Source organism: Anolis carolinensis, unplaced genomic scaffold, assembly GCF_035594765.1.
Source record: "Anolis carolinensis isolate JA03-04 unplaced genomic scaffold, rAnoCar3.1.pri scaffold_8, whole genome shotgun sequence".
Taxonomy (NCBI): Eukaryota; Metazoa; Chordata; class Lepidosauria; order Squamata; family Dactyloidae; genus Anolis; species Anolis carolinensis.
This window is the reverse complement of record NW_026943819.1, coordinates 4,705,985-4,731,002: the sequence shown is the minus strand read 5'-3', so window position 1 is coordinate 4,731,002 and position 25,018 is coordinate 4,705,985. Positions and strand designations below refer to the sequence as shown.

General features: G+C 43.1%; 2 protein-coding genes across 2 annotated transcripts; one reads left to right on the top strand and one right to left on the bottom strand.

The window, feature by feature from the left end:
• Positions 1-477: 477 nt before the first annotated feature.
• usp39 (ubiquitin specific peptidase 39) lies at positions 478-15,084 on the bottom strand. The gene is made up of 13 exons (XM_062960812.1): positions 14,796-15,084; positions 13,597-13,666; positions 10,195-10,289; positions 9,215-9,351; positions 8,814-8,966; positions 6,527-6,752; positions 6,282-6,359; positions 5,802-5,869; positions 4,993-5,181; positions 4,586-4,728; positions 2,798-2,933; positions 1,780-1,866; positions 478-952 (listed from the first exon to the last, which is right to left on the bottom strand). Exons 1-13 carry the CDS (start codon positions 15,067-15,069, stop codon positions 902-904), a joined length of 1,707 nt encoding a protein of 568 aa, XP_062816882.1. The 5' UTR covers positions 15,070-15,084; the 3' UTR covers positions 478-901.
• A 2,414-nt stretch (positions 15,085-17,498) lies between these two features.
• Positions 17,499-24,894, top strand: cunh2orf68 (chromosome unknown C2orf68 homolog). Its single transcript, XM_062961139.1, has 4 exons — positions 17,499-17,681; positions 21,291-21,406; positions 21,578-21,723; positions 24,620-24,894. Exons 1-4 carry the CDS (start codon positions 17,557-17,559, stop codon positions 24,740-24,742), a joined length of 510 nt encoding a protein of 169 aa, XP_062817209.1. The 5' UTR covers positions 17,499-17,556; the 3' UTR covers positions 24,743-24,894.
• The last annotated feature ends 124 nt before the right edge of the window (positions 24,895-25,018 follow it).

Genomic DNA, 25,018 nt, shown 5'->3' with positions numbered 1-25,018 from the left:
ACCCCACCACCATCTCCCTGCGGGAACTCGGGGCGGCTTACATGGGGCAGAGCCCCAAACAACATAGGACAAAATATAGGCAACATAATACAAATCACACTATGAAAAGATAAAACAGTAATACAATATATCAATTAAAACAAAAATACAGGATAAAAAATTGCATTTAAAACACATAAATGGTAAAATCGTAATAAATACAGGATAGACTACTAACAAATTGACTACAAATAAAGACAGAATTGCATAAAATGAACTTACAGTAGCAACACTGTTGGAAATTGAATCCATAAAAAGTTCAATTCTTGCTGCCTAGAGAAGCAGCTGTGGATCGGGGCGGGAGGCAAACTGTGTTGGATAATCCAGAATGTTGGATAAGCAAGTATTGGATAAGTGAGACTCTACTGTACTATTCAGACCCATAACACTTGACTTCTGAGATACAATTCAGTAGTAATACAGTCATGAAAATTGGAATGATATAAAAACAGTGTTTACTGGAACTTTCTGGCTCTCTTAAGTGATAAATGCAGACACACAAATCCCATTCGCAAGTGTGGTTTGGGAGGTGCCCCTCCCTCTCTCCCTCCTCCAACAATCTCTTCCTCAGGTTGTTTCTGGAATGGCCTCCTTGAAGTGGAGCTTGGCCATTCCCCCAGAAGGCCTCCTATTTGCTGCCTCCTTCAACTGGGGCTCTGTCAGGGGCTACCGAGGAGTTCCCCCTTCATTCAATGGGGGTCAGGAGGCACAGGGCTGGCAGCAGCAGCTTCTAAAAAGCCACCTGCTCCTCTCAGCAGCCCCAGGGAGATCCGTAGCATCTGGGCTCCTCAGCAAGATGCAGAGGTGACCGGTGCCGCTGTGGGCCTCTTGTCCCCTTTCTCTTTCGGATAAAGTTCCGTCTTTAAGCCCCTTGCTGGTTGGTCTCTTCCTTGTTGTCCCGCCTTTTCCAGATCTGCAGAAACAAGACAAGCCCCCCATCATTAGCAGGGAAAATAATAATAACAATAATAAAAACTTTATTTGTATTCCGCCCTATCTCCCCAAAGGGACTTAAGGTAGATTCCAACAGATAAAAGGCAAACATTCAATGCCTTGATAAAACTACAGAAACTTCATTTTTTGTGTCTGACACAAACTAGGATGAATTGCTCGAGGTCCCCTTTTTGCAGTTTAATAAACTTTTACCATGTTTTTATGATAGAACCAATAAGGAAACGAAAAATCGTGTTACATAGCGTGATTGCTAGAAAAGACCATATGAGATATTATCATTATTAATAACAATAGCTAGAAAAGACGTCGTCAGAAGACAAATAATAACAACAAGAACTAGACAGAGCTCAGTGCAGTGATGACGATGATGCTAATAATAATAATATGCAAAAAAGGACCCTGTGGATTCTTCCACCTGCCTCAGGCCGCAAGGAAAGGGGGATAATAAATGTATTGTTATTGTTATGGTATTATTATTATTATATTTACATGTACATAACAATACACCATATTAGGTCCAAGAATCCTCTCTTGGGCCCTTTCCTTCACCTTCTAGCTCCATGGGAACCCCATGTCCCCCCGTCCTCTAACCCATAACTGTGAGGCCCCCTAAGCATCTACGCTAAGTGCCAGAAAAAGTTGGAGATTCTGCCCAGCAAGCCCAAGCAGTCAGGTCTTGCTTTGAGAGGCTCTGCCTCAGGCCCAGGCAGGAGCTCCCAGCAGATTCTGCTCAGTGGGCCCATTGACTAGCCTCTGGAGATGCTGTCAACCAGCCACAGCACTCACCTGAATGTAGGCCTCTGAGAGCGTGATCATCTGCGGGAGGATGTCCGTCACCTGCAAGTCCTGCAGTTCATACCACTTGCCTGTGCCCTTTCAGAATCAGAAAGAATAGGGAATGTGACATGAAGAGACTGTTAGGCGAGTGGGCTTATTAACAAAAGACCCTCCCCATAAACATATAGCAGAATAACTTATTAGCAGCAGCGCGACCCAGCACCAGGAGCCAAAAGTGATAAAAAGAACAAAAACACACAGACCAATGTTATCTCTTTTTTTGGAGGCTTTTCTTTGTAGAAAAATAATATGGTTGCACTATTTACAAAAGTAAGGTTTACATAACACAAATAAATTTCTTCATACTTCCTTCTTTTCTTCCACCCTGGGCTTCTTTCTCATCCAGCTTCACTCTCACAGAGCCTCTTCTTACACTGAACTTACACAGGAGCTTCACATAGTAGCTTTACACACAGCAGCCTTCACACTGGAGCCTCACACAGGAGGCCTTCAACCTGGGGCTTCTCTCACCAAAGCTTCTCACACTGAGGCCTACTCACACTGAGTCTTTCTCACACTCTCACACTGAGGCCTACTCACACTGAGCCTTTCTCACACTCTCACACTGAGGCCTACTAAGCTACAGGCATACCTGCTTATATTGAACTGCAGTTTTTGCTGAGTCATTGCACCCATTTTAACCCCTTCAGTGCTTGACTCACATTTTCATAATTAAAAATACCTAGTTAATGTTTAATATTTCTGACAGAAACAAGCAAGAAGAGCAGCATGGCATACACAGAAAAGCCTGACTAGGATGCAAATCTAGTGTGTATATTGAGAGGGTTATGCTCCAGAAGCAGCCAAGGGCCCCTGGGAAGCCTCAAGACGTGGACCCAATCACAGGAGATGTAACGGAGGACAGGTGAACACTTCCTGGACAGCCTGTAGCCTGACACATCACAGAGGTCCCTCTCAATCACAGCAGGCAACAAGGGCCCGAAGCAGCTCCCTCCTGAGGACTCACATGGTGCAAGACATGGATCCTGTAAGCTCCTTCCGCCGGCTTCCCGTCGTGCACGATGTTGGCGATAAGGTCGTACGTGGTGTTCTTGTGCACAGCCTGCACTTCCTCAGAGAGATACTCCCGGAGGTCCACGTTCCTGCAAGGAGAAAGTGGGCTCTCAGTGGCTGCAAACACAGGATCCCTGCAAAGAGTCTATGGCAGCCAGTGCCCCCGACAATTCAGAACAACGTGACCTTCGACAATGCAGACGTCTGCACTCAAGTTGCCAAAAACCACGTCAGTTCTGAAAAAAAACAAACCTAACCCCACATGCCAGCTTCAGTTGCTGAGCTATAAAGGGTCAAGACCAGGGGTCCCCAAACTTTTTAAACAGGGGGTCAGTTCATGGTCCCTCAGACCGTTGGAGGGCCGGACTATAGTTTTTAAAAAAAACTATGAACAAAATTCCCATGCATACTGTACATACCTTGTTTTGAAATAAAAAAACAAAATGGGAACAAATACAGCCTTAATGTTAATAATAATAATAATAATAATAATAATAATAATAATAATAATAATGAGGGCTGGAAGAGACCCCTTGGGCCATTTAGTCCAACCCCCTTCTGCCTTTGTGCTCCAAAAGCACAAGCAAAGCACCCCTGACAGATGGCCACCCAGCCTCAATGTTAATAATAATAATAATAATAATAACAACAACAACAACAACAACAACACATCACACAGTCCTAAATGCTTGGGAAGTGTTCGACTTGTGATTTTGTGATATGAAATCCAGCATATGTATTTCGTTTGCTGTGTAATACTGTGTCCTTCTGTCAATAATAATAATAATAATAGTAAAGAAAGTTGAAAGAGACCCCCTTGGGCCATTTAGTCAAACCCCCTTCAGACTCCCCTTAAAATTATTAATTAATTAAATAATAATTAAAATACCATTATAAACAAGCAAAGCTTTGGAAGGCACACACCAGGCTGCATGTGCCTTCCTAGGTGGAGGAGGAGGGAGACGCCGGATAAATGGCTTCAATGGGTTTGGGACCCACCTACCTTAGAGACCGCATCTCCCTCTATGAACCCACACGTTCTCTTCGCTCGTCGGGGGAGGCCCTTCTCTCGCTCCCACCACCCTCACAGTCACGGTTGGTGGGGACGAGAGAGAGGGCCTTCTCCGTCGTGGCCCCCCGGCTTTGGAACTCTCTACCTAGAGAGATCAGGCAGGCCCCTACCCTCCTCTCTTTCCGGAAGAGCTTAAAAACCTGGCTGTTCCAAAAGGCCTTCGATGTTTAGTTGTTGCTGGATTGATCTCTCTGTCCATTCCATAATAGTCCCATTGTTGTTGTCTTGCCATTTTATACCGCACTTTATTGTCCAACTGTGAAATTTCCTTTTCCCATTTCGTAACACTCTGCATTTTGCCTGGGATCTACGAATTGGTCTCCTGTTTTTAACACTGTATCCTGCTTGTTGATTTTAATTATTGTTTTTATTGATGTTGGTGTTTTTTACTGGGATAATTGTTTTATTGCTTTGTTACTGTTATTTGTTTGTTTTATCGGGCCAGGCCCCACGTAAGCCGCCCCGAGTCCCTTCGGGGAGATGGGGCGGGGTATAAAAATAAAGTTATTATTATTATTATTATTATTATTATTATTATTATTATTATTATTATTATTATTATTATTAATGGGCTACATGTGAACCCCGGGCCTTAGTTTGGGGACCCCTGGTCAAGACGAACCAAGCCCTGGCGTGGAATGGCAATCCTGAGAGAAAGAGGGCACCTACGTGATGGGGAAGTTGACGATGGTGGGGTTCTTCTCCACAAAGAAATTGTTCTTGGTGAACCTTTTGATGCAGAAGATGAGGTACGGGGGCAGCTTGGTGAGCTGGAAGCGCTTGAGGAAGTTCTCCTTGTAGGTTTTATATTCCTGCGGGACAGAAAGAGAAGCATCTAGAAGAGGTAGACTTTCATCATGGGGAAAAACAGCCAAGTCCATCAGAACGCCACTGAGCACAAATGAACCACAACTGCCCCCCACTGCCCCAAATTCAGCACTGGGCGGGTACTTGGGATTTTTCTGGCAGGCAGTGGGCATAGACACACGGCACCCCTTTACTCTACCAAAATCCCATCCTCTACAACCCGTTTTGGGGAATGAGAGACACCAAGAGAGCCGAGGGGGGAATGCTACCTTCTCGGTGATGCCGTTGAACTTGGCCAGGATGTTGAAGAGGGGCACCTGGGGGATGATGAGCTGCTCCTTCTCATCCTTGTAGAGCGGGGCCGTGGGCAGGTCCAGCGTCAGGTACATAAAGGTAGACTCCACCATTTTCTCTTGGTACTCCTCATTCTGGAGCAGCTGCTCCTTCTCCTCGGCTGGCTGAGAAGGGACAGCGGGGAGCAAAGCGAGGTCTTTACTGAACAGCAACTCCCATCCCTTTTGATTATCAGGGGACGATGGGAATTGTGACTCCAGAGCACTTGTGATTCTGGGGTTGGGGAAAGGTTGAAGGGCATTTTAAAGTCAGACATCATAATCCACCAGCCTTGTATCTCCATCCAAACCCCACTCTCCTGACTAAACAGAACAAATTGGAGCCTCCGATATGATCCTGTATCGCAACTCCCATCAGCTCTATCATGACGTCTAATGGTGAGGAACACAGGAGTTGTAGTCCAGCATATGGGGGGGCCATATGCAATGACACAGAGGGCCTAGAGTTTGAGCCATGTGCTCTAGTCAGAAAGAGCTGTCCCTACTATGAAGCTGAGGAGGCAGCCGTGAGGCTGGGGACAACATGACGGAAGCACCCCCACCTGCAAAGGCTCTGTAAAGAGAAGTCGAGGGGCTATTTGTGCAGCCAATCACACGAGTCACAGGATCTGCCCTCCTGGACTCACCATGCAACCGTACACCACTGACACGAAAGCCTTTTCAGCCCTGAATGTCCTCCTATGGCTCTTTTCTAAACATAATGGGAGCTCCAGCCTTGTACTCACCAAGTCGGGATGTGGCAGCTTCTTGGTGAAAATCCGCATGGACCCCTGGAACACATCTGTCACAATGGCTGCAAATGCAACACACACAAAGAAAATCAAACAAAACTGTCATGCCAATGGCCACATGACCTTGGAGGTGTCTACTGATAAGCTCTTCGGCTTAAAAATGGAGATGAGCACCAACCCGCAGAGTCAGACATGACTGGACTTAACATCAGGGGAAACCTTTACCTTTACCTAAGCCCTTTTTTGGGGAGCTGAAAAAGCCTCCCTCAGCTTATAATGGGGTCAAGCCAGACAGCGGAGCCTGGAGGCAATTACTAGCAATATATGATACATGTCTCTCTCCTCTTCCCCTCCCTTAACAGTGTTTTTTCTTTTCCAAAACTTCCCTCACAAGAGAGAGAGAGGCAGGGAGGTGTTATAAAACTAAAAAGCTGAATATAAAATACTCTGGAATCATTGGCATGTTTTACTTACTCTTTTTCTTCTTCTTTGTCCCACCGAGAGCAGAGTGCAGGGCGTTCAAGAACCAGGAAAGGAAGTCCACCCCATCTCCTGCAAAGAGAGAAAGAAAGAGAGAGAGGTCAACAAAAGAAGAGACAACTTCGGAAAGCAGCTACAGCTGGCTCAGGAACAGTAAGGCTTCGGTCGCTGTCATTTGGGCAGAAATGTCCTCCTCCATCAGTGGACCACTCCACACTAAAGGATATGCCCAAGCCCACCTTGCTTGGTGATCTGGAAGTTCTTCTTGCTGCACAGGACTACGGCCTGCAGCATTTCATGGGGGGAGACATGAGCCTTGAAATTCCGGGGGTTCCACAGCTTCCGCATGAGCTCCCCAAATCTCTGGACCAGCAGGAACATGATGTCCCCCGGCGGGCGCTTGATGTTCTTGTAGTTCTCCTCCTCCAGGAAATAATTCCGCAGCGGAGGGACGTTGGACAGTGCCTAGACACACGGATATTGGGCATCAGAGGGAATTGTGATGCGTACAATTATAATTTATTTATTTATTTACAGTATTTATATTCTGCCCTTCTCACCCCGAAGGGGACTCAGGGCGGATCACATTGCAAGTATAAGGCAAACCTTCAGTGCCATAACATAGAACAGAGACAGATGCAGCAACGGGCGGGTCTCGAACTCATGACCTCTTGGTCAGAGTGATTTGTTGTAGCTGGCTGCTAACAAGCTTGTGCCACTGCCCGGAATGTGAGGCATTCCATACAGAAATGCTCCAACTTTCTTTAGATCTGACATCTGTTCCTGTGTTATCTTTTGATAAGACATTTTGATGGCCATCTGTAGGCAAAGCTTTGATTGTGTCCTCCTTCATGGCCAAAAGGGGTTGGACTGGCTAGCCCTTGGGGTCTCTACCAACTCTAATATCAGATTCTGGGAGGTAAAACTGCCTCACTCCCTGCTGTCCAGTCTCTGACGGATGCACTACTTGTTGTTTAGGTGAGCCTTTGGCAAGAGGGTTCAGCTGCTACAGAAGAGGCTTTTTATTGGATCAATGTTGTATCTTTCGTTATTTAAGTAAGAGAAGAGGCTCCTCTCATCTGCTTGATGTAACTGTGAGAACCATGGCACATCACCAGCTCGTTCAATGGGTTGCTGTGCATTTTCTGGGCTGTCTGGCCACGTTCCAGAAGCGTTTTCTCCTGACGTTTCACCCACATCTATGACGTTTCACCTACATCCTCAGAGGTTGTGAGGTTTGTCGGAATCTAGGCAACTGAGGTTTAAACTCTGAGGATGCCTGCCATAGATGTGGGTAAAACGTCAGGAGATAATGCTTCTGGAACATAGCCATACAGTCTGGAAAATCCATAGCAACCCAGTGATGATGATAATAATAATAATAATAAACTTTATTTGTATTCCACCCTATTTAAAGTAGAGTCTCACTTATCCAAGCTAAATGGGCCGGCAGAATCTTGGATAAGCGAATATCTTGGATAATAAGGAGGAATTAAGGAAAAGCCTATTAAACATCAAATTAGGTTATGGTTTTACAAATTAAGCACCAAAACATCATGTTATACAACAAACTTGACAGAAAAAGTAGTTCAATAAGCAGTAATGTTATGTTGTAATTACTGTATTTACAAATTTAGCACCAAAATATCACGATATATTGAAAACATTGACTACAGAAATGCCTTGGATAATCCAGAACCTTGGATAAGCGAGTCTTGGATAAGTGAGACTCTACTGTATCTCCCCAGGGGGACTCAGGGCGGATTCCAACATACAACGGCAAACATTCAATGCTTCCATAAAACAAATACTGACATAAAATCAGCCCTCCAAAAACCCACATATCAAAATAACATTAAAACCTAACATCAAATTGAGGCCTAACATCAGTAAATTAAACCTAATATCAATAAATTAAACAGACAAAATTATATAATGACACTAGCTGTGCCCGGTCACGCGTTGCTGTGGCAAAGTGGTGGTGGTATTGGTTTAAAATTGTTGTGTAATTTTTATTTGACGTTATTTGTACTTTTTATTAATTTTATTGTAACTTATCTTTTTATTTATTATATTTTATTATTTTCTTGTATTATTTTTAGTTATTTTCTGTTATTATAGTATTTTATTGTATTAATTTTTAGTGTTTTTAATTATATTTTAGTGCTTTTTATTATTTTTTACTAGGTTGCTAGGAGACCAAGTTGGAGGAGCTTAGCCTTCTAACTGGCAGCAATTGGATAAAAGCAATTATTCCTCTCTCTCTCATTAGGACTTTATTTTTCTTTTCTTTTTGTTGTATCAACCTAGAGCCGTGGATGATGGGTTGTGTTGTCAAATTTTGAGGTTGGGGGGCCTGAAGTTTTGTTGTTTTGTGGGTCGCTGTGATGCCATCACTCTTTTATATATATAGATAAAATCTGAACAAACATCCACATTAGCTTACAAGAGCCAACTAGGGTGATTCTGGCCATGAAAGCCTTCGACAACACATCTTGTTCAGTATTTGCAAAGATGTGACAGTACCTGGAGAACAGCATTGGCGTAGTCATTAGCCTTGATGTTGTTCAAGCCCACGATGCCTGGAAGGTAGGTGGTGCCATCGTAGGCCCGGGAGAGCTTGGCCTGTTTGTCCAGGTTGGCGATGTGCTGCTTGGTGAAGGTGGGCTTCAGGACATACTGGGGAAGAGATTGGAAAGGAAGGTCAAGGGAAAAAAGAGAAGATGGGTGAGGCTGTGCCCGCTGCTGGCATCCTGGCCCCCAGACTGACCTCCAACACCTCTGTTCAGGAAAGGCAGGATGACTAATGCTGTCTAAGGGGCAAACTAGGTTCACTACCTCACTGTGGTACAAGAAGGAAATAAGCCTACTTTGCTTACTGCGCACCGCCCACCATCCCCAAATCCTTCGGCAAGAAAGCCACATACTGTGATATCCTCCAATGAAGAGTCAATGATTTCATAGTTGTCTGGCAGACAGTAAAACTTCAAGGTGTGGAGATTGAGGAAGACGTGGTGGCTGAACTGGACACTGTGAATGTAGGCGTGGGACTTCAAGCCCCGGCCTGGAGGGGAAAGACACACTCTGGTCAAGGCAAGGCAGCGCCATCGAGAAATAATAATAATAATAATAATAATAATAATAAACTTTATTTATATACCGCCCTATCTCCCAAAAGGGACTCAGGGCGGTTTACAACAAAGATACAGACATACAATACACAACAATATAAAAACACATTACACAAAAATAAAATTTACATTAAAATAACAATCAGTAAAATCACAGCAGCTTCCAATTGGGGTCAATAACGTTGTAGGTAACAGATGAAGGAGGTGAGGCTTCAAGTCACTGAGTTCAACAGAAGAATCCCAAGAACTTTTATCTTTTTGATATAATCAATTTTCTCTTCTTTAATTCAACATACAGTAGAGTCTCACTTATCCAACACTCACTTATCCAATGTTCTGGATTATCCAACGCATTTTTGTAGTCAATGTTTTCAATACATCATGATATTTTGGTGCTAAATTCATAAATACAGTAATTACTACATAGCATTACTGCGTACTGAACTACTTTTTCTGTCAAATTTGTTGTATAACATAATGTTTTGGTGCTTAATTTGTAAAATCATAACCTAATTTGATGTTTAATAGGCTTTTCCTTAATACCTCCTTATTATCCAACATATTCGCTTATCCAACGTTCTGTCTGCCCGTTTATGTTGGATAAGTGAGACTCTACTGTACATTCAAAACACAATAAAATTGCCTTGCTACATTATCTATTCCCAGATCAATGCTTTCTCCCCTTCAGGTCTTTATTTCACAGAATGTCCTAGGATTTGTTACTAGGAAGATACTTTTCTATTGTCCTTTAAATCCAAAAAAGGGAGTGGACTTACCCTGAAAATATTTTCCACAGACCAAACATGCATACACGTTGATGTGAGAAAGGGAAATGGAACAGAGCTTCTCGAAGTCAAAGTCCAGAACACTCCTAGAAAAGAAGATATCTACATTAGTGCCATGTTGTTGTTGCTACTAACTTTATTTCTACCCTGCCTTTCTCCCCATGAGGACTCTTGTGGATTACAATATGACACATTAGGACCAGAACAGAGAATTCAACATCACTTGAGAACATTTGTGAGCCTTGTGTACATTGTGCTATCCATGGGAAAGGAAAAAGGCTGAAGACACGGAAAGCCTCTCTGATGCTGGTGGCGATCCACAGATATGTGAACTCAGCATCTATGAACGTTGCTGCATCTAAATCCAAGCCTCAAAAGGTCTTCAGTTATATGGGTCAATTGTTTAGAAACTATAATAGAAAAATGCACAATATCCATGATACAGAAATTATAGAAACACATACACTCTCATATATGTGTGTGTATATGAATGAATGAATATGTTTATGTATGTATATGACTATATATATATATCTATATATATAAAAGAGTGATGGCATCACGGCAATTCACAAAACAACAAAAGTACAGGCCCCCCAACCTCAAAATTTGACAACACAACCCATCATCCACGCCTCAAGGTTGATACAACAAAAAGAAAAGAAAAATAAAGTCCTAATTAGAGGGAGAGCAATAATTTTTTTATCCAATTGCTGCCAGTTTAGAGGGCTAATCTCTGCCCACTTGGTTGCCTAGCAACCAAGGGACAGCCAGGTTTCAGTTAGGGGACAGGCAGATTTAGGCCTCACTTAGGCTTCTTCCACAGATTATCTAATTTGCACTGGATTATATGGCAGTGTAGACTCAAGGCCCTTCCACACAGCTATATAACCCATTTATAATCTTATATTATCTGCTTTGCACTGGATTATCTTGACTCCACACTGCCATATAATCCACTTCAGTGTGCATTTTATACAGCTGTGAAGAAGGGGCCTCATATAATCCAGTTCTGAGCAGATAATATAAGATTAGAAATATACAGTAAAGTCTCACTTATCCAACGTAAACAGGCCGGCAGGATAAGTGAATATGTTGGATAATAAGAAGGGATTCAGGAAAAGCCAATTAAACATCAAATTAGGTAATCGTTATACAAATTAAGCACCAAAACATCATATTATACAACAAATTTGACAGAAAAAGTAGTTCCATGCGCAGTAATGCTATGTAGTATTTACAGTAGAGTCTCACTTATCCAACACTCGCTTATCCAACGTTCTGGATTATCCAACGCATTTTTGTAGTCAATGCTTTCAATATATCGTGATATTTTGGAGCTAAATTCATAAATACAGTAATTACTATATAGCATTACTGTGTACTGAACTACTTTTTCTGACAAATTTGTTGTCTAACATGATGTTTTGGTGCTTAATTTGTAAAATCATAACTTAATTTGATGTTTAATAGGGTTATCCTTAATTCCTCATTATCCAACATATTCGCTTATCCAACGTTCTGCCGGCCCGTTTATGTTGGATAAGTGAGACTCTACTGTACTGTATTTACAAATTTACCACTAAAATATCACAATGAATTTAAAACACTGACTACAAAAGCATTGATTATGAAAAGGCAGACTGCGTTGGATAATCCAGAACATTGTATAAGCGAATGTTGGATAAGTGAGATTCTTCTTTAATATGAAATAATTACTGGGATAGAATAATGCAGAACAATATAATCTCTAAAACCAGGACAGTAAATAAACAGGGGAATTCCACACAGGAAACAATCAGGGCCAGCTAACACCTCCCAACAAAGTATTCCCATCATCAAAGTCTGGAAAATCCTCTGTTTTCTCAGGGCCACAGACAGTAGAAGCACATAAAATATCACAAACAACACCACTCTGAAAACAAGGAAATTCCAGACAGGAAACAATCAGGGCCAGCTAACACCTCCCAACAAAAAATTCACTCAGGGAAGAAACAGCCAGGCTTTAAAGCTGCAAGGCCATTACATCCTAATCATTTTTCCTAACTGCAGCATTCATACTTGCCTCCAACAAAAAAAAAAAAAACCAATCAGAAATATTGTATATTCACAACCTTTAGGAAATAATATCGCCTGATGGCGCAGCGTGTTAAAGCGCTGAGCTGCTGAACTTCTGGACTGAAAGGCCACAGGTTTGAATTGGGGGAGCGGAGAGAGCCCCCACTGTTAGCTCCAGCTTCTGCCAACCCAGAAGTTCGAAAACATGCAAATGTGAGTGCATCAATAGGTACTGCTCGGGCGGGAAGGTAACGCCGCTCCATGTAGTCATCCCACATGACCTTGGAGGAGTCTACGGATAACGCCGGCTCTTCGGCTTAGAAATGGAGATGAGCACCAACCTCCAGAGTCAGACACGACTGGACTTAATGTCTGGGGAAAACCTTTACCCTTGACCTTTACTACCACCAATTCCTCAATACTTTATTTCCCATACCACCAGACTTCGCCACAGCAACGCGTGGCCGGGCACAGCTAGTATATATATATATATATATATATAGAGAGAGAGAGAGAGAGAGGGGGGGGACAGAGACAGTTTTTTAATAAAAAGGATAGATGATGGAACAAGCGGAGTATTTATACAGGCATTGCTAACATATTAACAAAAGAAATTGCCTCTAAGAAATCTAAATAAAATGTTATTATTAAAATAAGAGAAAATAGAAAATGTAAAGTACAAGTAAAATGATAAAAGAACTAGAAGAAATACTAATGGAATAGGCCTAGAGGAGAAGATAAGAAAAAGATGGGACAATTGGAAAGATGGGACAAAAAGAAAGAAAGAAACCAATTTTTTTTGTTTTTCCTAAACAAAAGGCATTGTGATGGGAACTGCTTTAAAAATAGAGTATGTATTAAAATACCCTCCCCTTTCTCACTCTTGGATGTACATTAGGCTTATGGATAGACCTAACTTGCTAACAAAACTCCATAATCAACTTATGATAATTTCCTTGGCCTTTCCCCCCCACTCGTATGGTATAAAAGTGTGAAAACGAAATAAAACTCTTTGAAACACAAAAAAAGTCTTCAGTTATACACTAAAATGCTGATGTGCGAGTGTTTATACACAATGCACTATATACCCTGAAAATAACAAGCTGTACTGTAATATGATATGGAACATCATTATCCCAGCTAGTTTTTTCCAATTCCTCATGGCTTCTACATCTACACATTTTTCATCTGACCAGAATACAGCATTTAGTTGCATGTTGTTGTTCTACTACCAGCAACTTGCTTTCTCACACTTTGCACAGGCCTGGTTTTCTGCAATACTTCTAACAACTGTTCCCTGCACCAACACAGGGGCCCTTTCCTCTTGGTACTGACTTGTTGATGGTGTCCAAATAAGGGCAGTGCCGGCTCCGTCGGTCCTCTGGGTCAAAACGGCCATATTTGACTGGAAGAGATTAAAAGCACCAAAGAATAAACACACAGATAAATGTTTGAAAGCCTCTAATATGTTAGACTGCAGTAAGTCAGAAATAATAAAATGCATCTATTAATAAGTTTCTTAATTGCCCAATTGGGGGCAGAGGGGACCCTGTGTTGCAGGCCTGCTGCCTTGTTTCCACCTTCCCTGTATCTAGGCACTAAACTCCCATTTATGCAGGCCAAAATCCCATTGGCTTTTTTAGCTGCTGCATCACATAGTTGGCTCATGTTCACCTTCCTCCCCACGAGGACTCCAAGATTTTTTTCAGACATACTGCTGTCGAGCCAGGCATCGTCCCCCATTCTCTATCTTTGCATTTTATTTTTTTTCTGTCATGCCACACATCCTTCTTTCCCTTGCTCTCTGAGTCACTGCCAGTTTTTCCTCCTCTAACTTTGTTGTTGCCCATGTTTCAGATGCGTTAAACATTGCAGGTAAGATTGTAGCTTTGAAGATATGTGCTCTGACCTAATTGGCTGGAGTGACACTTAAAAAATGTCCCTGTCCCAATTTACACACACAAATTCAAATTTACACACACAAACCGACAGAACCTATTTTGTTTGTAACTTGGGGACGGCCTGTATATATAGAATCATAAAGTTGAAAGGGACCTTTAGAGGCCATCCGGTGCAACCCTTCTGCCTTCATGCAGGAAAAGCACAATCAAAGTCCTCCTGACAGGTGGCCATCCAGACCCTACTTAACAATAGTAGTAGTAATAATAATAATAATAATAATAACTTTATTTTTATACCCCGCCTCCATCTCCCCCAAAAGGGACTAGGGGCGGCTTACATGGGGCCAAGCCCAGATAAAAACAATAGCAAAACAAAATGCATCATTAGAAAAAAAACATACACAATTAAAAAAGATTTAAACATTAATCTATAAAGATAAATAACAAACTTAATAAAACATGAATTGAAACGGCGAGGTTGTAAAAATAGACCGGGTAAAGTGCAGTAAGAGAATACTAGAATTGGAAGACACCAATCCAAGGGCCACCCAGTCCAGCCCCTTTCCTTCTTTCTTCTACGCAGGAGAAGCACCATCCAAGCCCACCCGGCAGATGGCCTGCCTTCCGACCCACCTTCGGGTTCGTCCTCATCTTCGTCCGGCTCCTCCTTGGGCTCCTGCTTGATCCGGGGCTGCTGCTCCTCCTCCTCTTCGGGCTCCCGCTTCACTTTCACCGGCTTCACTTCCCCGCCGGACAAGGCCGGCCATGGGTCTCTCTCCCGCTTCACTCTCAACGACATCGCCACGGACGACAAGCCCGCGCATGCGCACGAGAGTCCTCCGGCGCCAGAAGATGCCGTCACGCCCGAGGAGACGAAGGCTACACGTCCGTCGAAACATGACGTCATCCCTCTTGGCCAGGCTTGCCGCCCGGCGTCTTAACATTAGCGCATGCGCAGCGAGAAATGGACGTTTGCGCCTGCGCAGAAGGCATCCTATGCCTTATAATGCAGTCGAACCCAAGAAACTCTGGCTTCACTGAACCAACATAATAATATATAGAAATAATAATATTGTAATATTATAATACCAATATATTATATATAATATTAATAATGCAATATATTATGTTACATGTGCTACAACTTACAATATATATAATATAATATATAATATTATATTGATAATATTATAACATAATACAATATTATACTAATAATAATATAATATAATAATATTAATTACATATTATATATTAAATGTAACATTACTAATAATATTACCATATAATGATATAGTAATTTAATGCTGGCTTCACTGAACCAACATAATAACATATAGAAATAATAATATTGTAATATTATAATACCAATATATTATATATAATATTAAAAATGTACTATATTATGTTATATATGCTACAACTCATTTTATATATAGATATAGATATATAGATAATAATATTATAATTTAATACAATATTATACTAATAATATAATAATAATATTAATTATATGTTAAAGATTAAATGTAATATTACTAATAATATTACCATATAATGATATAGTACAATAGAGTAATTTAATGCTTATATTGTGCTATCCTAATAATATATTGTATGTACATTTGATTTGTAAGTCACTCTTGAGTCCCCTCCGGGGTGAGAAGAGCGGGATATAAATGTAGTAAGTAAATAAATAAATATAATACAGTATATTATATAATACGAATAGTATTATTATACTGTACTGTACTATATTATATTATTATTATAATTATTATGCAGAGGCAGGATGGCCATCTGTCTGGGGTGCTTTGATGGTGCCTTTCCTGCATGAAGGCAGAAGAGGGTTGGACTGGATGCCCTTTGTGGACCTCTTCCAACTCTAGCATTCTATTATCATTATTATTACTATTATTATTAATATGCAGAGGCAGGGTGGCCATCTGTCGGGGGTGCTTGGATGGTGCTATTACTGCATGAAGGCAGAAGAGGGTTGGACTGGATGCCCTTTCGGGATCTCTTCCAACTCTAGCATTCTATTATATTATTATTATTATTATTATTATTATTATTATTATTATTACTATTATATTCCCTCCCTATTCTATTATTATTATTATTAACATGCAGAGGCAGGGTGTCCATCTGTCGGGGGTGCTTGGATGGTGCTTTTCCTGCATGAAGAGCAGAAGAGGGTTAGACTGGATGCCCTGTGGGGATCTCTTCCAACTCTAGCATTCTATTATTATTATTATTATTATATTCCCTCCCTATTCTATTATTATTATTATTATCATGCAGAGTCAGGGCGGCCATCTGTCGGGGGTGCTTTGATGGTGCCTTTCCTGCATGAAGAGCAGAAGGGGGTTGGACTGGATGCCCTTTGGGGATCTCTTCCAACTCTAGCATTCTATTATTATTGACACAACGATGTTGTATGACACAGCAAACAAGATAGTTATGCTGGATTTTGTTTCACAAAATCACAAGTCGAACACTTCCCAAGTGTCTCATTATTATTACTATTATTATTAATATGCAGAGGCAGGGTGGCCATCTGTCGGGGGCGGTTGGATGGTGCTTTTCCTGCATGAAGAGCAGAAGAGGGTTGGACTGGATGCCCTGTGGGGATCTCTTCCAACTCTAGCATTCTATTATTATTATTATTATTATTATTATTATTATTATTATTATTATATTCCCTCCCTATTCTATTATTATTATTATTATTATTATTATTATATTCCCTCCCTATTCTATTATTATTATTATTATCATGCAGAGTCAGGGCGGCCACCTGTCGGGGGTGCTGTGATGGTGCCTTTCCTGCATGAAGGCAGAAGAGGGTTGGACTGGATGCCCTGTGGGGATCTCTTCCAACTCTAGCATTCTATTATTATTATTATTATTATTATTATTATTATTATTATTATTATTATTATATTCCCTCCCTATTCTATTATTATTATTATTATTATTATTATTATATTCCCTCCCTATTCTATTATTATTATTATTATCATGCAGAGTTAGGGCGGCCACCTGTCGGGGGTGCTGTGATGGTGCCTTTCCTGCATGAAGAGCAGAAGGGGGTTGGACTGGATGCCCTTTGGGGATCTCTTCCAACTCTAGCATTCTATTACTATTATTATTATTATTATTATTATTATTATTATTATCATGCAGAGGCAGGATGGCCATCTGTCGGGGGCGCTTGGATGGTGCTTTCCCTGCCTGAAGCGCAGAAACGGGTTGGGCTAGATGTCCTCTGGGGGACCCACTCTGTGAGGCTCTATGACTTCGAAGGCGGCAGTTGGCGGCAGGGGGGCGTGGCCCCGGGTCTCCTCCTCCTTCCCTCCCTCCTTCCTTCTTTCTCTCTCTCTCTTCCTCGATGGCTTCCTCCTCGTCCTCGTCCTCCTCCTCTTCGGCCTCCTCGTTCTCCGGGGGGCGTCCCGGGGGCCGCTTGGACATGAGCCACGGCTTCGTCCGCCACATCCGCCGCAACCAGGTGGCCAGGTGAGGCCGGGACAGGCGCCCTTCTTTCCCTCAGACTCCCTCCTCTGGTGGGCCCCACTCCCAACCCCGTTGCCCCTTTAAGGGACCCCCAGGTTGGCCAATAAAAAGGGAGGGGGCGGCTTCCCTTTAGCGTGGGTCAACAACTGCATTAGATGGGCAGTGCAGTCCAGGCAGGGGCCAACTTCTGCCCTCCCTCCAGGTGTTTTGGACTTCAGGTCCCATGATTCCTAGCAACTGCTACCATCCAGGCACCCCCGACAGATGGCCACCCTGCCTCTGCATTATTATTATTATTATTATCAACACAATGACGTTGTATGGCACAGCAAACAAGATAGATATGCTGGATTTCGTTTCGCAAAACCACAAGTCGAACACTTCCCAAGTGTCTAGGACTGTGTGATGTATTTTCTGATGATGTGTGCAGATCCCAGTAGGGTGGCCTTTTGCAGTTGGCAGATGGTGATTTTGTCAATGTCTATTGTTTCCAAATGCCGGCTTAGATCTTTTGGCACAGCACCCAGTGTGCCCATCACCACCGGGACCACCTGTACTGGTTTCTGCCAGAGTCTTTGAAGTTCAATCTTGAGGTCCTGATAGCGGCTGAGTTTTTCCTGTTGTTTTTCATCAATGCGACTGTCACCTGGGATGGCAACATCAATGATCCAAACCTTGTTCTTTTCCACAACTGTGATGTCTGGTGTGTTGTGTTCCAGAGCTTTGTCAGTCTGGATTCGGAAGTCCCACAGTATCTTTGCGTGCTCATTTTCCAATACTTTTGCAGGTTTGTGATCCCACCAGTTCTTTGCTGCTGGCAGGTGGTACTTGAGGCATAAGTTCCAATGGATCATTTGGGCCACATAGTTGTGCCTCTGTTTGTAGTCTGTCTGTGCGATTTTCTTACAGCAGCTGAGGATATGATCAATGGTTTCGTCGGTTTCCTTGCACAGTCTGCATTTTGGGTCATCAGCTGATTTTTCAATCTTGGCCTTAATTGCATTTGTTCTGATGGCTTGCTCCTGGGCTGCAAGGATCATTATTATTATTATTATTATTATTATTATTATTATTATTATTATTATTATTATTATTATTACAAAATCCAGCATATCTATCTTGTTTGCTGTGACATAATAAAATAATAATAATACAACAATAATAATAATAGAATTATTATTCTGGGGCCAGGCTTTCGAATAAGAATCAGCAGCATTAATTACTATTATGTATACTGGAACTCAATTGACAGACCCAGTCTTTTAAACTTGTACACGCCTATCTATATTTTATAAATGCATTTTATGAATGTTATATGTAAGTTAATTTTTTAACTGATTTATAGTGTATTGTACTGTTTTTATATGTGTGTTTTATTGTAAGCCGCCCTGAGTCCCCTGTTGGGTGAGAAGGGCGGGATATAAATATTGTAATAAATAAATAAAATAGAATGCTAGAGTTGGAAGAGATCCCCAAAGGGCATCCAGTCCAACCCCTTTCTGTCTTCATGCAGGAAAGACACTATCCAAGCAGCCCTGACAGATGGCCACCTTGCCTCAGCATGATGATAATAATAATAATAATAATAATAATAATAATAATAATAATACAGTAATACAGTAATACAATAATAATAGAATGCTAGAACTGGAAGACATCTTCAAAGGGCATCCAGTCCAACCCCTTTCTGCCTTCATGCAGGAAAGGCACCATCAAAGCACCCCCGACAGATAGCCACCCTGCCTCTGCATAATAATAATAATAATAATAATAGAATGCTAGAGTTGGAAGAGATCCCCAAAGGGCATCCAGTCCAACCCCTTTCTGCCTTCATGCAGGAAAGGCACCATCCAAGCACCCCCGATAGATAGCCACCCTGCCTCTACATAATAATAATAATAATAATAATAATAATAATAATAATAATAATACAGCAATAATAATAGAATACTAGAACTGGAAGACATCTTCAAAGGGCATCCAGTCCAACCCCTTTCTGCCTTCATGCAGGAAAGGCACCATCAAAGCACCCCTGACAGATAGCCACCCTGCTTTTACATAATAATAATAATAATAATAATAATAATAATAATAATAATAATACAGCAATAATAATAGAATGCTAGAACTGGAAGACATCTTCAAAGGGCATCCAGTCCAACCCCCTTCTGCTCTTCATGCAGGAAAGGCACCATCAAGCACCCCCGACAGATGGCCATCCTGCCTCTGCATAATAATAATAATAATAATAATAATAATAATAATAATAGAATGCTACAGTTGGAAGAGATCTCCAAAGGGCATCCAGTCCAACCCTCTTCTGCCTTCATGCAGGAAAGGCACCATCCAAGCGGCTTTGACAAATGGCCATCCAGTATCTGCATAATAATAATAATAATAATAATAATAATAATAATAATAATAATAATAATAATAGAATGCTAGAGTTGGAAGAGACCCCCAAAGGGCATCCAGTGCAACTTCCTTCTTTCTGCCTTCACGCAGGAAAGGCACCATCAGCTAACCCCTGCTTAATAATAGAAATATAGAATAGAATAATACTGTTGGAAGAGGCCACATGGGCCATCTAGTCCAACCTCCTTCTGACTTCATGCAGGAAAATAATAATAATAATAATAATAATAACAACAACAACAACAACAACAAGATAGATATGCTGGATTTCGTTTCACAAAATCGCAAGTCGAACACTTCCCAAGTGTCTAGGACTGTGTGATGTATTTTCTGATGATGCGCGCAGATCCCAGCAGGGTGGCCTTTTGCAGTTGGCAGATCGTAATTTTGTCAATGTCTATTGTTTCCAAATGCCGGCTGAGATCTTTTGGCACGGCACCCAATGTGCCCATCACCACCGGGACCACCTGCACTGGTTTCTGCCAGAGTCTTTGAAGTTCAATCTTGAGGTCCTGATAGTGGCTGAGTTTTTCCTGTTTTTTTAGTCAATGCGACTGTCACCTGGGATGGCAACATCAATGACCCAAACCTTTTTCTTTTCCACAACTGTGATGTCTGGTGTGTTGTGTTCCAGAACTTTGTCAGTCCGGATTTGGAAGTCCCACAGTATCTTTGCGTGCTCATTTTCCAATACTTTTGCAGGTTTTGAATCCCACCAGTTCTTTGCTGCTGGGAGGTGTAACTTGAGGCATAAGTTCCAATGAATCATTTGGGCCACACAGTTGTGCCTCTGTTTGTAGTCTGTCTGTGTGATTTTCTTACAGCAGCTGAGGATATGATCAGTGGTTTCATCGGTTTCCTTGCACAGTCTGCATTTTGGGTCATCAGCTGATTTTTCGATCTTGGCCTGAATTGCCTTTGTCCTGATGTCTTGCTCCTGGGCTGCAAGGATCAGGCCTTCTGTCTCCTTCTTCAGGGTCCCATTCGTGAGCCAGAGCCAGGTCTTCTCCTTATCAGCTTTTCCTTCAATTTTGTCAAGGAACTTTCCATGCAATGTTTTGCTGTGCCAGCTGTCAGCTCTAGTTTGTAGTGCGGTTTTCTTGTACTGGTTTTATTATTGTTGTTGTTGTTGTTATTTCACTGTCTTCAAAGTGTACCATAAAAAGCCTTTCCTTGTTCTCTCCTGTCCCCCTCCAGGGATGATTATGACCGGGAAGTGAAGCAAGCCAAGGAGAAAGTGAAGAAGCGGCACACGCCAGCCCCAGCGAGGCCCCGGAAGCCCGACCAGCCGGTCTATCACCCCTGTCGCAGAGGTGGGTCCCCCATCTATTCCTTGCAGTTGTGCTGACAAAAAGGGATGCCCTCGTGATACCAAGCGCCCCAAAGAATAGCCTTGCAGGACTCGGGAAGAAGAGTTCTCCTCGGGTGGAGGCATCCGTGGGAAAGGCTGCCTTCCTCTCCAACCTTTCTGCTTTGTCTTCCAGGTCAAGCAGAAGCCCCACCAAGCCTGGATTACGAGGGATCCAGTGAGAGCAGCTCCGGGACGGATCCGGATGTCAATGGACCGCCCCTCTTCTGCCTGGACTTCGAGGCCGACAGTGGCAAGATCACCTCCGTTGTTGTGCACCAGGTACTTACCTGTCTGGCTGTGTAGTAGCATGCATGATTATAATCATAATGCGTTGTCAAAGGCTTTCATGGCTGGAATGACTGGGTTGCTGGAAAGAAGTGACGAGTGGAGTGCCATCATCAGGGTTCCGTCCCATTCATTACTGTATGATTTACTCAGAACTTGTGTACTGCTTTTTTTTAGTTCCCCCTTCACCTTCAATTTTCTGGAGGAAAAATTGTCTCTTGTTACCAATGGAAAATGTTCTGAACGTTTGTATAATTTTACGTAGCACTATTTACAATTTTAAAAAAAAGATCTTGTGTACTGCTTAGTGACTCCTGACTTTACAATTCACCATGAACCTTCCAGGTTCTTTACAAAGTCTTAACTAATATTATAATATCTTGTATATACATGTAATATTAATAATAATATTATGATGTAATACAATGTAATAATAATTATAATTCACTATTATAATTGTATATTTATATTACATGCAATATTACTAATAATATTGCAATATAGTCGTATAATATAATACATTGTACCTGCTTGTCCTATTTTGATGGATTCGTTTCAATTGGTTCAGCCTGAGGACGTGGACAAGGTGCTGGGAGAGGTGAGGGCTACCACATGCATCCTAGACCCCTGCCCATCCTGGCTGGTGAGAGAGGCCAGAGGGGGATTGGCCGAGTGGGTGAAGGTGGTGGTGAATGCCTCCCTTCGGGAAGGCATATTTCCAGCGAGCCTTAAATTGGCTGTGATCAAACCGCTGTTGAAAAAGCCATCACTGGACCCCACTCAATTGGATAACTATCGGCCTATTTCCAATCTCCCCTTTTTGGGCAAGGTCGTGGAACGTGTGGTGGCCGCACAACTCCAGGCATTCTTGGTAGATACCGATTATCTGGATCCGGCACAGTCTGGCTTCAGGCCGGGGCATGGTACCGAGACAGCCTTGGTCGCCTTAGTCAATGATCTTCGCCGGGAACTGGACAGGGGGAGGGTGTCCCTGCTGGTTCTGCTGGACCTTTCAGCGGCCTTCGATACCGTTGACCACGGTATCCTTCTGGGGCGCCTTGCCGGGATGGGGCTCGGGGGTACTGCTTTGCAGCGGCTCCAGTCCTTTCTGGAGGGGCGTTCCCAGATGGTGTCATTGGGGGACACCTGCTCGGCCCCACAACCCTTGTCTTGCGGGGTCCCGCAGGGCTCTGTATTGTCTCCCATGTTGTTTAACATCTACATGAAGCCGTTGGGAGAGATCATCCGGAGTTTCGGGGTGCGGTGTCATCTGTACACAGATGATGTCCAGCTCTGTCACTCCTTCCCACCTGTCACTAAGGAGGCTGTTCAGGTCCTGAACCGGTGTCTGGCCGCTGTGTCGGACTGGATGGGGGCCAACAAATTGAAATTGGATCCAGACAAGACAGAGGTCCTCCTGGTCAGTCGGAAGGCTGAACAGGGAATAGGGTTACAGCCTGTGTTGGACGGGGACGCACTCCCCCTGAAGACACAGGTTCGCAGTCTGGGGGTGATCCTGGACTCATCGCTGAGCCTGGAGCCCCAGGTCTCGGCGGTGGCCAGGGGAGCCTTCGCACAACTCCGTCTTGTGCGCCAGCTGCGCCCGTTCCTTGGGAGGTCTGACTTGGCCACGGTGGTCCACGCTCTGGTTACAGCTCGTTTGGACTACTGCAACGCGCTCTACGTGGGGTTGCCTTTGAAGACGGCCCGGAAGCTCCAACTAGTACAACGGGCGGCAGCCAGATTAATAACTGGGGCAGCTTACAGGGAGTGCACAACCCCCCTGCTAAGCCAGCTCCACTGGCTGCCGATATGCTACCGAGCCCAATTCAAAGTGCTGGTCTTGACCTATAAAGCCCTAAACGGTTCTGGCCCAATCTACTTGTCCGAACGTATCTCCTCCTATGAACCAGTAAGATCACTAAGATCATCTGGAGAGGCCCTGCTCTCGGTCCCACCTGTCTCACAGGTGCGGCTGGTGGGAACGAGGGACAGGGCCTTCTCGGTGGTGGCTCCCCGGCTGTGGAACGCCCTCCCTGGAGATATCCGACAGGGTCCTACCCTGCTGGGATTCAGAAGGGCTGTGAAAACATGGTTATGTGCCCAAGCTTTTGATGAGTAAATGACAAAGTTGACATGGACTGATTTAAGGATGAAGAATGAGGATCTCGGACGAATGGAATTAATTATATATACGTTTTTAAGGTTTTATAATGTGTTTTAACGATGTTATTAATATATCTGTTACTGTTTTGTTTTTATGATTGTATTCAGGGCATTAAATTTTGCCAATTTTTGTAAGCCGCCCTGAGTCCCTTCGGGTGAGAAGGGCGGGATATAAATGTTGTAAATAAAAAATAAAATAAATCTATACTTGTAAACCGCCTTGAGTCCCCTTCGGGGTGAGAAGGGCGGGATATAAATGTCGCTAATAATAATAATAATAATAATAATAATACTGCTCAGTGACTCCTGACTTTACAATTAACCATGAACCTTCCAGGTACTTTACAAAGGCCCGGGCTGTGGCGCAGGCTGGTGAGCAGCCAGCTGCAGCCAGCTGCAACAAATCACTCTGACCAAGAGGTCATGAGTTCGAGGCCAGCTCGGAGCCTGCGTTTGTCTCTGTCTTTGTTCTATGTTAAGGCATTGAACGTTTGCCTTATATGTGTAATGTGATCCGCCCTGAGTCTCCTTCGGGGTGAGAAGGATGGAATATAAATACTGTAAATAAATAAATAAATAAATAAATAAATAAGTCTAACACCGCCTTGCCTCCTGTCCTGAAGGGTCCCGCAGTTTGGGAGCCACCACCAAGCAGGTCCTGCTTGTGTTCTGCAGCCGTTGTTTCTCCCTTTGACGGCTTCTTCTCCTTTTGCTTCTCCCTCAGGAGCATGATCCGGAGGACGTGGTGGAGAAGGTCAGTGCCCAGGACCCGCTGGAGCCGGCCCTGCGGGAAGCGCTGAGGCGGCGGGTGCAAGAAGAGCTGGAGAAGCGGCGGGTGAAGCGCTGAGAGGCTTTGGCTCTTTCGTTGCCTTTTGGAGAGGGAACCGATCATCCCTCGGTGGCTTTGTCCTGGGAGACAAAGGGGCAGGAGGCCTCTCTCTGGCTCCTTCCTTCCTTCCTTCCTTCCAGATGAGGAAGCGCTGCCTGCGTTTGAGATACAGCGGTCTGCTTTGGTAAAGGCCGAGGGTCGCTTTGAGAAAGGAGGAATCCCATGGAAAGCAGGCTGGATGGCTCACTCTAGTCCTGAGCTTGGGGCAAAATATTTTTCCCTGGACAACAATCC